The sequence below is a fragment of the Giraffa tippelskirchi genome, chromosome 5 (genome assembly GCF_054371585.1).
Source record: "Giraffa tippelskirchi isolate mGirTip1 chromosome 5, T2T-mGirTip1v1.2.pri, whole genome shotgun sequence".
In the NCBI taxonomy this organism is placed as follows: Eukaryota; Metazoa; Chordata; class Mammalia; order Artiodactyla; family Giraffidae; genus Giraffa; species Giraffa tippelskirchi.
Genome location: NC_137279.1, coordinates 72,082,560 through 72,096,021, shown reverse-complemented (window position 1 = coordinate 72,096,021; position 13,462 = coordinate 72,082,560). Strand labels below are relative to the sequence as shown.

The 13,462-nt window shown below is 35.5% G+C and overlaps 1 protein-coding gene across 3 annotated transcripts in view; it reads left to right on the top strand.

The window, feature by feature from the left end:
• Positions 1–13,462, top strand: part of LOC145507225 (potassium channel subfamily T member 2) — a 406,914-nt gene that overhangs the window by 371,939 nt on the left and 21,513 nt on the right. For 2 of the 3 annotated variants that reach the window (XM_081493298.1, XM_081493297.1), the window contains one exon: positions 10,815–11,115. In XM_081493298.1, the coding sequence (XP_081349424.1) occupies positions 10,815–11,115 (301 nt within the window). Of the gene's footprint in view, positions 1–1,750; positions 1,772–10,814; positions 11,116–13,462 lie in introns of all 3 variants that reach the window. The other variant, XM_081493299.1, reaches the window with a different exon arrangement.

Here is a 13,462-nt window from a genome sequence, read left to right as displayed (position 1 = left end):
AAGAGTCTTTGTTGTATGCGGTTAACAGTGTAGATAGGGAAAAGATAACTGAATATTCGTACTGTCATCGGGAGCATTTAACATTACATCTCAGTCAGTTGTTCCCATCACAAATCAGCAAAATATTTATAAATCCGTAAACCTTCAGCTTATATTAAAAGCACATATCCTCGGAAAAAATAAAAGGATACCAGGTTAAATGAAGATAATATCTGCTGTCTTCCTATACTGAGTTCAGTTCATCTTTTGGAACACATATTTTTGTTTAAATTTTATATACTACCTATTACAAAAAAAGAGAGGCAATTTAAAGATTGCAATAAACTTCAGGTACTTTTATAGTAAAATATATTAGTAAGGGCAAGAAATTAATGTTACTTTGCATCTAAAATGACCTGACTGCTATAGTTGAAAAGGAATTCCACTTTTACTTTTCTGCCAAATAAGGCAAAATATGTTGAGTTATATAATAATTGTAGTTTGAGACACAAAAAGATGTAAGTTCATTTATAGAAAGATTTGTTTTTCCTGATCATTGTTGACAGAGTGAGTATATTATGTTTCCTTATATGAGATTTAATATTTAGAGATATTTAAGAGATAGATAACATGAACATTATCTGGCTTTATAGTTTTGCAAGATGCTAAAGTACCAAAAAAGTGGTACTCAATAAAATCTCATTTTATAAAATCAGGCTCATTAGTGTCTGACTCTTTGTGACCCATGGACTGCAGCCCACCAGCTCGTTTGTCCATGGGATTCTCCAGGCCACAATACTGGAGTGGGTAGCCATTCCCTTCTCCAAGGGATCTTCCCAACCCAGGGATGGAATCCGGGTCTCCTGAATTGCAGGCAGATTCTTTGCCATTTTAACCACCAGGGAAGCCTCCAAATTACATTAATATAAATATTTTAGTAAGGCTTAAGGTAAAATAGTTTTGAAACTGGAGCTGCTCATTCTCTACCATTTTCTGCTCAGTGTTATTCCATTGGGCCAAGTGTTAAGAATCTGGAGACAAACAGTTCAAACAAGCCTATATTCATATATTTTTAATGTGTTTTTTAATATTTGTAACAATAGTGACAATCCTAAACAGTAGGTTAGACTTGAATTATATTACAACAAAAATTATAATTGAAAATTTCACTTCTGCCTTTTGAAGGATGAAGATCATGTTATTCCATAGAACTGAAGAACAAGATAACATGATTTTTATAACCCCTAAATGTTTAGGGCTTATATATTGACTGGGCAGATCAATTTTTAACCTTTATAGCATATTTGAAAACTCAGAATATTTCTATATATTTACTTGAATGTATATGTAGGGGTGAAAAATAATCTTATTATAGTATCTAAAATTTTAAAAAACAGTACAACTATTAATACCAATAATGATTATTGAATATCAATAATGATGTCAGTTTCCTCTCATGAATATAATACTTTCATGAACTCTTATCAATTTTTTTATTTTCTGCTAGCACCACATTAACTTTTCACCAAATCATAGAAAGATGATTTTAGAAAAAAGCTAACAACTTTCTGGCAAGTTTTTAAAATATTAGCTTATTCTTTACCTAATTTTATTCAAAAGTCTATGATAAGTAACCAAACACATAATGAGATGATAAATGTGGTGTGGTATCTGTCGTATATTGTCCTGGTGCTGATTGTTTTGTGTATGTGTTGTTTAGTCGTTGTTTAAACTCTATTTTGTGTGTTTCTTTCCCCTCCCTTTGTGTCAGTGTCGAGAAATAGCATCACAAGTAAGTATTTTGTTTGTCTCCCTTTCTTCAAATGGTCTAATATAATGAGTCATTAAAAGAAAAGAATATTAAAGATTAAACTCAATATTTCAGACTTTAAAAGAAAATAAGTTGAAATGTTTTTATATGTTCTCTTCCAGTTAGTGTATTTATATTTCCCTAATATGATTGCAAGTTAATATTACCTATTTGTCTTCAAATTATGTATATGTATTAATACAATATCATATTTTACTGTGTGGTGTCATTACCAGCTAGTCACTTACTAGATGTAGAATATCTCTCCTCAAGGGATGTACCACCTTCAGTGCAATCTGGTGGGACTGAGAAGGAATGGGGGTCTTGACATAAAACATACCTTTAGTTTGTTTCTTAAAGTAGCCTGGACCCCTTAGGAACAGTTATGGGAACAATAGGACCTGAGATGAATTCCTTCTTATACATTTATATTTCTGAAACATTGATTTATCTTTATGTGATTTGCATTTTTTATTCTATTTTCCATTCTTCATGTAGATCATGTTAAATAATTGTCATTATGGCCTTAGTACTTAACATAAACTCCCAAACATTAATAGAATTAAAGACACTATTACAAATATAAGTATTTTCAACTTTAAAAATTGTGTTTGGAATGTCAAAGCAGTGGTACAATTCAGACTACTGTGGAATAATATCACAAGTGTAAAACTTTTGTGTCAAAATTACCAACCAAAAATATGAGTCTATTTTTGAGCTCGTTGAAGTTCTATATTATCATAATTTCACAAATTTTTACAAAATGACTGGTGTTTTCTCTACAATTTTAAGCCATATAATAAATGCAAATGTTTATTAAATTATTCTGAGCACTCTATTTATTTAAGGTTTAATAAGCTCTAGCTCTGTTATATTCTTAAATATTCTAATTTTGTTTTTCTATATATTGTTCCTTTGGAATTTACAAAATATGTACTAAAGAAGCTTCTCTTTGGGCTGTAAGACTGTTTTAGCTGCTTTCTGATATTTTTCACATGATGGTACATAGACAAGGGTAACATTTGTTTAACATGAAGTTGCTCAGAAGTTCCAGCTACCATGGCTGCCTGCAGGTGATGCAAATTGAAATTCTAGTTTAATGCAGAATACAGCTCTGGCAAAGGCAAGGTTTGGGGAGCTTATCTTAGAGTTTTTATGGTTTATTTATTAGAATATGTTTTGTAATGCTTTGAAAAGTTACTAATGAGATTAAGCATATATTTCTAAAATTTTTCATTTGCACCAGTATTTGACTTGACCTGATTGACAAGTTTTCATTTTATTTATAATGCACTGGCAGAAATTATTTCAAGAAGTATTTTAGGAATATGTCACAAGCCAAATTGCTTCACTTTGCCTCTCCTAAAGGCATTCTGGAGTGTGAATCCACACCTGATCCATGGTGGTACAAACACTAGTTAGTGGTCACACCATGTCCCTAAAAGGAGTTTGCATTTGGCTAAAAATTGTATAGCTTCATGTTTGAAAGTGGAGTTAATTTTTTGAATGTAGATTTTGACTCTGTTGTAGTTTTCCATGTCGATTCATATGTTCTGCACTTTTAATTGAAGTGTCAAGCTTTACTATCTCCTGTTTTCTCTAACTTACCATTCTAGATTCAGAAAGTCAAGGGCTTGGCTCATTTCTGAATTTTTGTAGCCAATTGGAAGTTGACTTGTAACTTTCTTCCTGTAATTGCCTTCTTTCTCATAGCTACTATTCTAGGTCTTAAAATCCTCCAGTTAATTCCCTATGTAAACTAAGCTTTTTCCCTCTAATTTGCTGGGAAATTTGAGTTTTCCAATATAAGTATCTGCTCAAAATTCTTTTATGAAGAAAAAACTCTAACTGAACTTTAGATATTAAAATATATTTATCCTTGTAATTCCATTTTTTTCTTCCACAATTTCTGTTCTTTCCAACTTTTTTTGTTGTTGTTCTCTCTCTCAACCTTCAAACATGTTCAGGTTTCCTCAAACCTCAAGAAACATTCCTCTTTTACTCTATTTTTTCTTATTTCACTCTTGCTGTTAAACTCTCAGAAGAGTTCAAATATGATGTCAATTCTATTCCTTATCCATGTCTCTCAGTTTTTCCTCACTCTTTGATTGATTCTGCTCTTAATAAAAATCTCTTTTAGCCAAAATCACTGGCATTTTAAATTAGTTGTAATTTGTTTAAACATTATAGAAGCTTTAACTGGGTTCATTGTCTCTTACATCTTAAAATTCTCTTGTCAGTTTTCATTTTATGAATAACTCTTGTTTATCCTGATTTATTTCTTTTCCTCCTCTTTGTTCTGTTCAGTTTCTTCCTATAACAACTCATTTTATTTAAAAAATTATTTTAAGTCTTTATTGAATTTGTTACAATATTGCTTCCATTTTATGTTTTGTTTTTTGGTCCCAAGGCATGTGAGATCTTAGCTCCCGGACTAGGAATCGAACCCACATCCCCTGCATTGGAAGACAAAGTCTCAACCTCTGCACCACCTAGGAAGTCCCAATACCAACTCATTTTAGATGCTGATACTGTGATCCTCCATCTGAAAGTTTGTCTCTAATCTCCTGTCCTGGGATTGGCTCTAGAACTCAGGACCTCGAGGAGAGGCAGGGATTTACCTCCTATCCTAGGACTTGCCTTCATCTTTGAATTCCAGGAAGTACACCATGATACAAGTGTAGGCTAAGCTTCACTGCAGATTGTCTCCCCAAGAGTGTTAATCTTGATCTCTGCCCAATGCTGAACACTTTCTTATTTAATCCACACAGCAAGCTAATATGGCAGATGATGTTATTCCCATTTGTAAATGAGCAGAGGCTGAGACACTTAACTTGATAAAATAAAAAACTTAGGAAGTGGCAGACCTGGATTTGAACTTAATAACATTCTGACACCAGAGTCTCTCTTTTTTTTTTTAATCATTAGATTTCACTGAAGGAGCCTCTGCCAATTTCTGGCCACTTTTTTCCTTTCCACCACCTGCTTTGAGATCTCAAAGTGTTTTGTTTGAGACTCAACACAGAAACTGACGCTTTAACCAAAACCAGGCATTTACCAAAGCTATGTGTACAGTCTTTCCTCTTTTTCTACACATGACCTTGGAGAACTCATTGAATCTTTAGGTTTCAGTGATTACTCTGAGGTTGATGGAGGGCACATTTGTGTTTTATGCGCTCGCTGTTCTAATTCCTAAACATGAAGAACAAACTCATTCTCTACCAGATCTTCTCCATCTTATCTCCCAGAATTAGACATTTCCTGAGCCTAAGTGCTTGGAATGAGTCAGCAAACATACAAGAAAGATTTCTCAGAAAGCGGATGTGAGCTTTTCATGCCTATTCTTGGATTTAATGACTTATTGGTGGATATGCTGTACCCGAATTCTCTTTCTTCAAGATCTTGCATAATACATACAGATAAATGATCGTTTTCTTTGCATGATGCATATATAGTGGATTTTTTAAATTAATTTATTTTTTATTGAAGGATAATTGCTTTACAGAATTTTACTGTTTTCTGTCAAACCTCAACATGAATCAGCCATAGGTATACATATACCCCCTCCCTTTTTAAACTCCCTCCCATCTCCTGCCCCATCCCACCCCTCTAGGTTGATACAGAGCTCCTGTTTGAGTTTCCTGAGCCATACAGCAAATTCCTGTTGGCTATCTATTTTACATATGGTAATGTAAGTCTTCATGTTACTCTCTCCATATATCTCACCCTCTCCTCCCCTCTGACCATGTCCATAAGTCTATTCTCTATGTCCATTTCTCCACTGTTGCCCTGTAAATAAACTCTTCAGTACCATTTTTCTAGATTCTGTGTGTATGTGTTAGAATATGGTGTTGGTGGGAATGTAAATTGGTGAAGCCACTATGGAAGACGGCATGGAGATTCCTCAAAAAACTAGGAATAAAACCACCATATGACCCAGCAGTCCCACTCCTAGGCCTATACCCTGAGGAAACCAAAATTGAAAGAGACACGTGTATCCCATTGTTCATTGCAACACTATTTACAATAGCTAGAACATGGAAGCAACCTAGATGTCCATCAACAGATGAATGGATAAAGAAGGTATGGTATGTATACACAATGGAATACTCAGCCATAAAAAGGAATGTATTTGAGTCTGTTCTAATTAGGTGGATGAACCTAGAACCTATTATATATAGTGGATTTTTGATGTCTGCCGTACCAAGTCATTTTCTTGTTGCTGGATTTTATCTTATTTTTTAATTTTTTTTAATTAGTTTATTTATCTATTTTTTAACTTTACAATATTGTATTTGTTTTGCCATACATTGACATGAATCCACCATGGGTGTACATGTGTTCCCCTTCCAGAACCCCCCTCCCACCTCCCTCCCCATCCCATCCCTCTTGAGTCATCCCAGTGCACCAGCCCCAACCACCCTGTATCATTCATCGAACCTGGACTGGCGATTCATTTCACATATGGTAATTTACATGCTTCAATGCCATTCTCCCGTATCCTCCCACCCTCGCCCTCTCCCACAGAGTCCATAATACTGTTCTATTTATCTGTGTCTCTTTTGATGTCTCGCATACAGGGTTATCTTTACCGATAAACTAAATACCATATGTATGTATTAGCATACTGTATTGGTGTTTTTCTGTCTGGCTTACTTCTCAGACTCTTCTGTATTTTAGCCATTATTTATGTTCCTTCTGTCTCTGTTCCTAGAAGAATCATTTATCAAATTATTTTTCCTGACCAAATAAGCACTGGACTTGGAACCACATAATCTGTGTTTAAAGTTGGCTCCTACTTTTACTAGCTGTGTGTGAACTTCGGCTGTTCTCCACATGTAGCAGAGTGGAAATTACGTCAAGAAGTTGTTATCACTTCATTAATTAGAAAAAATCAGTAATATGTTCAGTGAATTGTTCATAGTTAATGGCAAGTAATTCTATATGGCACAGTACATGGACTAACATAGATCTTTTTCCATCATTTTTTACTGCTGCATTATTTTTTAGTGGATGACACTGCTTCAGAAAATGTTTGTGTCAATATACTTAAATTTATAAATAAAATAATAGTAAGTATTCCAGTGATTTGGATAAATGCCTTATAATATTTTTAAATGTAGATATATTCACAAACGTGAAATATATTTTAATTCATACACATACACACACCATGAGTCTGAGCTAATCTACAATTTTCTTTCACTTTTCTCTTATAAAATTTTACTCTTGAATACTTTTATTTATTTTATTATTCCTTTTTCTAATATTTCCTAGCTCTACTAATTCTTGTCTTGTTTATTTTCAACCCTAAGAAAGCATTTTTTATTTTCATTACTTACTTTAAGAGTCTCACTATACAGATGGCTAAAAACACCTGAAAAGACGCTCAACATTGCTTATTATTAGAGAAATGCAGATCAAAACTACAATGAGATATCACCTTACAGTGGTCAGAATGGCCAACATCTAAAAGTCTACAAACAATAAATGCTGGAGAGGGTGTGGATAAAAGGGAACACTCTTGCACTGTTGGTGGGAATCTAAATTGGTGAAGCCACTATGGAAGATGATATGGAGATTCTTCAAAAAACTAGGAATAAAACCACCATATGGCCCAGCAGTCCCAGTCCTAGGCATATATCCTGAGGAAACCAAAACTGGAAAAGACACATGTATCCCATTGTTCATTACAGCACTATTTACAATAGCTAGAACATGGAAGCAACCTAGATATCCATCAACAGATGAATGGATAAAGAAATTGTGGTACATATACACAATGGAATATTAGTCATAAAAAGGAATGCATTTCAGTCCATTGTGATGAGGTAGATGAACCTAGAACCTATTATACCGAGTGAAGTGAGTCAGAAAGAGAAAGATAAATTTCACATTCTAACACATGTATACAGAATCTAGAAAAATGGTACTGAAGAATTTACTTACAAGGCAGCAGTGGAGAAACAGACATAGAAAATAGAATTATGGACATGGGGAGGAGAGGGTAAGATGTACAAAAAGAGTAACATGGAGACATACATTACCATATGTAAAATAGATAGCCAACAGGAATTTGCTGCGTGGCTCAGGAAACTCAAACAGGGACTCTGTATCAATCTAGAGGGGTTGGATGATGTGGGAGATGGGAAGGAGGTTCAAAAGGGAGGAGATATATGTATACTTATGACGGATTCATGTTGAGTGACAGAAAACAACAAAATTCTGTAAAACAATTATCCTTCAATTAAAAAAAAAAAAGTCTCACTGGCACACCTAGTAGCAAGAAGCTATTTAAATGCATCCAGTCTGCTTGATTTAGCTACATAGCCCTGACTTTCTGCTCACTTAGTGCCTTAAACTGCATGGACATCATTCTTTCACTTTGCCCTGCCACAGGAAATAAATTAAGCCTTTACTCACAGCTTCTTGGTCCACGACTGCTGGAGTTTATGAAATCAGAACTGAATGTAAAATTACAAGGCTGATCTGAGTCATTCCAGTTTTCATAAGGGAATGATAATTTCTCCACTTTAATATACTTGGATCAATAATACTGTTTTATATTGATTCTTTACATAAGAATATGAATATTCATTGAACTTAACTTAGCCACAGTGCCCTATGGATACTTCTCCTTATGACTCTGGGTATCAGCATCTTTGTTGTTGCAGAGGTACAGGCAGCGGCAGAAGAAGCATTTTTAGGGCCTGACGGAGCTGTTTTCAGGAGTGTGGATCTCAGCATGGCGATACTCTTCTTCCTCACAAGTAATCACATAATCTACCTCTGTGGTACCCAGGGTGTCAGCATTTTCCCTAAACACTCTTTGCAATGGAGTTTGATGTCTGCTTTAGACACATAACCAATGGTCACGGGATAAGGATATTTCACTGAACTTAGCGCCAGCCATGCCCTTTATTGAAAACTAGACACGCAATTCAATATGAGTCACACAGAGAAGTCTTTCAATATGAGTCACACAGAGAAGTCTTGAGACCTGTGACACAGAGCCCCAGCTCCATCCTCTTGTCCTTAAATGCCAAAGATTGAAGCTTCTAACTTAAATTGGTGAAACCCAGACAGAAGCATGAGAGGACTAAACAAATGCAACTTAAACCTGTGCAGCTCAAAGCAAACACTTAACAGTAGGCAGGGGCATAATTCAGAAAGTGTGCTTATCAGCAGGTGGTGCAACAAGTTACCAAGCCAGAGCCAAAAGATGAGCCTCAGTATGGCTGTCATGGTCTGAATACCCTGCTTGCTGTGCCTGTTGTTACAACTCTGAGTCCTTTATGACTCCCCAAGCTGCAACTTTAAGTGCTTACTGAGCCCACATCAGTAAATTCTGCCTGATCCAACTTAATCTTCCATAATTATCCCATACTCCTAATATCCATACATTCTCTACAGAATTTGGTCTGTAAAAATTAAAAAACTGAAGTAGTTCTTTTGGAGTGTAACTTCCTAGACATGTGATAAAAAGTAAAATGAGTAACATATATGCTGCCTAGTGTCTGCATATTTATGAATCACTTTATGAGGCTCCTAGGAAAATAATACAACCAACCAAAATAAAGTCAAAATTATTCCTCAGTTTACTTTTGTGAACCAAGGAGAGTTGTTTAGATTAATGAATTTAAAAGCATTAATTTATAATATTTTAATAATCTATGATTAATAATAATCTATTATTTTAATAATCTATGATTATTAATCATATTAATAATTATATGATTAATCTATGATTAATAATCTATAATTAATAAATCTATGGTTTTGGTATTAAATACCAAATAAATAGCATTTAGGCTAATGATAAAATTAATTCATGTCTTAAGGGAATACATTTACCATGTAGTTAGTCATTACATGATAATAGTATTCAAGATCCTAAACAGAGAAGAAAAAAGTAAGATTTTCTGGGCTTAAAGCACTAGGAAACACATCAGTTCAATTCAGTCTCTCAGTCGTATCCAACTCTTTGTGACCCCATGGACTGCAGCACGCCAGGCCTCCCTGTCCATCAGCTCCTGGAGTTTACCCAAACTCATGTCCATTGAGGCAGTGATACCATCCAACCATCTCATACTCTGTTGTCCCTTTCTCCTCCCACCTTCAGTCTTTTCCAGCATCAGGGTCTCTTCCAAGGAGTCAGCTCTTCGCATCAGGCGGCCAAATTATTGGAGTTTCAGCTTCAACATCAGTCCTTACAGTGAACATTCATGACTGATTTCCTTTAAGATGGACTGGTTGGATCTCCTTGCAGTCCCAGGGACTCTGAAAAGTCTTCTCCATCACCACAGTTCAAAAGCATCAATTCTTTGGCGCTCAGCCTTCTTTATACTCCAACTCTCACATCCATACATGACTACTGGAAAAACCATAGCCTTGACTAGATGGACCTTTGTTGACAAAGTAATGTCTCTGCTTTTTAATACGCTGTTTAGGTTGGTCATAACTTTCCTTCCAAGGAGTAAACGTTTTTTAATTTCATGGTTGCAGTCATCATCTGCAGTGATTTTGGAGCCCAAATAAATAAAATCTGTCACTGTTTCCATTGTTTCCCCATCGATTTGCCATGAAGTGATGGGACCGGATGGCATGATCTTAGTTTTCTGAATGATGAGCTTTAAGCCAACTTTTTCACTGTCCTCTTTCACTTTCATCAAGAGGCTCTTTAGTTCTTCTTCACTTTCTGTCATAAGGGTGGTGTCATCTGCATATCTGAGGTTATTGACATAGACAAATTGAAATCCTGTACACTAGTTGTTTCCGAATGACAGCAGTGAAGACTCAAGGAGAAAATCAATGACCAATGTCAGAAATAATATCAAGATAATAGGTTAACTAGGTTTCAAAATTCACATAAATTTAGTATCAATAATGATGATCTTGTTCTTTCTGTAAAAACTCTCATGAGATATATAATTATATCAAGATTTAGCAAGAAAAGAATATGAATAGAACTCTAGGCTACATGATTCCTAAAATATCTAATTGCCAATATGCACTTCTTTTAAAGTCTCAGATATCCATCAGTGTAGAAGAGTGGGAAGACACCAAAGATGCTAAAGAGCAAGGTCACCACCGAAGTAACCACCGCAACTCGACATCCAGTGACCAGTCAGACCACCCGCTGCTGAGGAGGAAGAGCATGCAATGGGCCCGAAGGCTGAGCAGGAAAGGCCCCAAACATTCCAGTAGAACCGCAGAGAAAATGACCCAGCAGCGCCTGAACCTCTACAGGAGGTCAGAAAGACAAGAGCTTGCTGAACTTGTGAAAAATAGAATGAAACACTTGGGTCTTTCTACAGTGGGATATGGTATGCTCTTTACAAGTATTGTATGATGTGGGCTTGTGATTTCTTTCTGTTAGTTGGAACAGAATTGGCTCTAATTTAGTAATTTAGGAATCTCTTTTTGTTTCACAGGTCAGTTAGAAGAGACTAGTGACACATCTAACCTCTTAGAGACAATTATGAACATGATACTAAAAAGAGAGGATTGAAAATTTTAAATATTTTACTCAGGTCTCTAGGCACCATGTTGAACCCATTACAAGAATTACCTTAATTTTAATTTTCATAAAAACTCTTCCATTTTAGAGATAAGGAAACTAAATAACTTGCTAATTAGCTTGTTAATAACCTGACTGAGGTTTATATCCAGATCTGTCTGACTCCAAAGCCTGTTTTACACACATCACACAAACTGCCTCTCATTTTAGAAGCCTGGGATAAAATAAATTTGTGGCGTTGCTAAGTAACTAAATGGTTAAGCTACAAATGAATGAAAATGTTTCTACAAAATTTGTTTATGGTTAGCTGTGATCCAGAAACACAGAGTTTTCAAAAGCTTTAATCTGAAACTCAAATAATGCTTGATCTCTTATAGTGCAGGTATGTCTCAATGATTGTTATGCTCTTATACTGATACATAATTGTAATATGAACATGTTGCATATGTTTAGTTGCTTAGTTGTGACTGACTCTTTTGCAACTCCATGGACTATAGCCTGCCAGGCTCCTCTGTCCGTGGGATTTCCATGGACAAGAATACTGGAGTGGGTTGCCATTTCCTATTCCAGGGTATCTTCCCAATCCAGGATCAAACCTACATCTCCTGCATTGGCATATGGATTCTTTACCACTGAGCCACCAGGGAAGCCCCAAGCTCTATATTAGATACCTCTAATAACATAAAGATTATGAAAAGAGGATTTGGATGTTAGATAACATCTCAGTGACCTCTGAACTTCTCCACTTATTCTTAATTTACAATAATTTATCCATTCAACAGATTTTATTAGGTTGCTCTCTGAGTTCCAGGCACTGGGAATAAAACAATGACCTATTCAGACAAGACCTCTGCATTTATGGAATTTATATTCTAGTGTCAGCCAGTAGATTTGTTGTATTATTTAATTTCTCAAGGCTATTTTCTTATTTGTGAAAATGAAATAATAATCCTTTTGTCCTGAAGGACAAATGGGATAATGAATAATAATGTGCTTAGCCCAGAACCGGTATTCAGCTCATCCACCCATCTACTGTATGTCTAAGAACAGCATGTCTATTTGTGCTTTATATATAAAAATAGTATGTTTTTTTTTTGTTTGTTTTGTTTTTTGCCCACTTCAACAAACAAACTGTTTGCACCTTTGGGAGAATGTTGTCTTCACTGAGAATCCACACTGTGAAACAATTATTGTTTTGCATGTTTGCTTTTTTTTTTTTTTTGAGGGAAAGGAAATGTCTTACTTATTCTTTAACCTTGTTATCACCAACCAATTTACACATTTTCTGACACATAGAAATCCAGTAACTGCATGTTGATTGCATGAACAACCAGAGTCCTTACAGATGAGAAAACAAGGTCTCAGATATAAACTATTGGCTTGGGTCACCCAACCCTACTGTACACTTGAGTCAGTGCTTTAACTTGTAACTTTTGATTCTGTATCTTTTTGTGTCTCTGCTGGACCACTTATTTTTCCTATATTACTGTCAGTATTTTGTAGTACTTTGCAGATTTGAAATGCTTTTAAGTGCTTTATAATACTGCATGATGATTGATTTAACCATTAGTCTTAATCTACTATGTCCTGAGTAGGTCTGGCCTGATTAAAGAGCATGAGCAGATTTCTTTTGATATATTAGATATGAGACAGAAAGGACAGGAAAAGGGAAAGTCACAGGATGACTTCTGAGGGCTCTAGCTTGAGCAAGTAGTTCATAATTGTGACATTCACTGAGCCTAAAAGAAGAATAGTTGGGGTGAAAATAATAAATTTAATTTGAGTACCTGGAAGACTTCATATGGATAATTATCCATAAGAAGCAAGATTTCTGCTGAATGGTGTTCAAGAAAAAGAAATGAGATGTGTTTATAGACTTTGACATCATCAGCCTATAGATTTTAAGTAAGGTGATAGATGGCTTCCCCAGTAGCTCAGAAGTAAAGAATTGGCCTGCAATGCAGGAGACGTTGGTTTGATGGCTGGGTCAGAAAGATCCCCTGGAAGAGGACATGACAACCCACTCCAATATTCTTGCCTGGAGAATCCCATGGACAGAGGAGCCTAGCGGGCTACAGTCCATAAGGTCGCAAAGAGTCAGACACAACTGAAGCAACTTAGCATGTGTGCACACAAGATGATGGAAGTTGTGG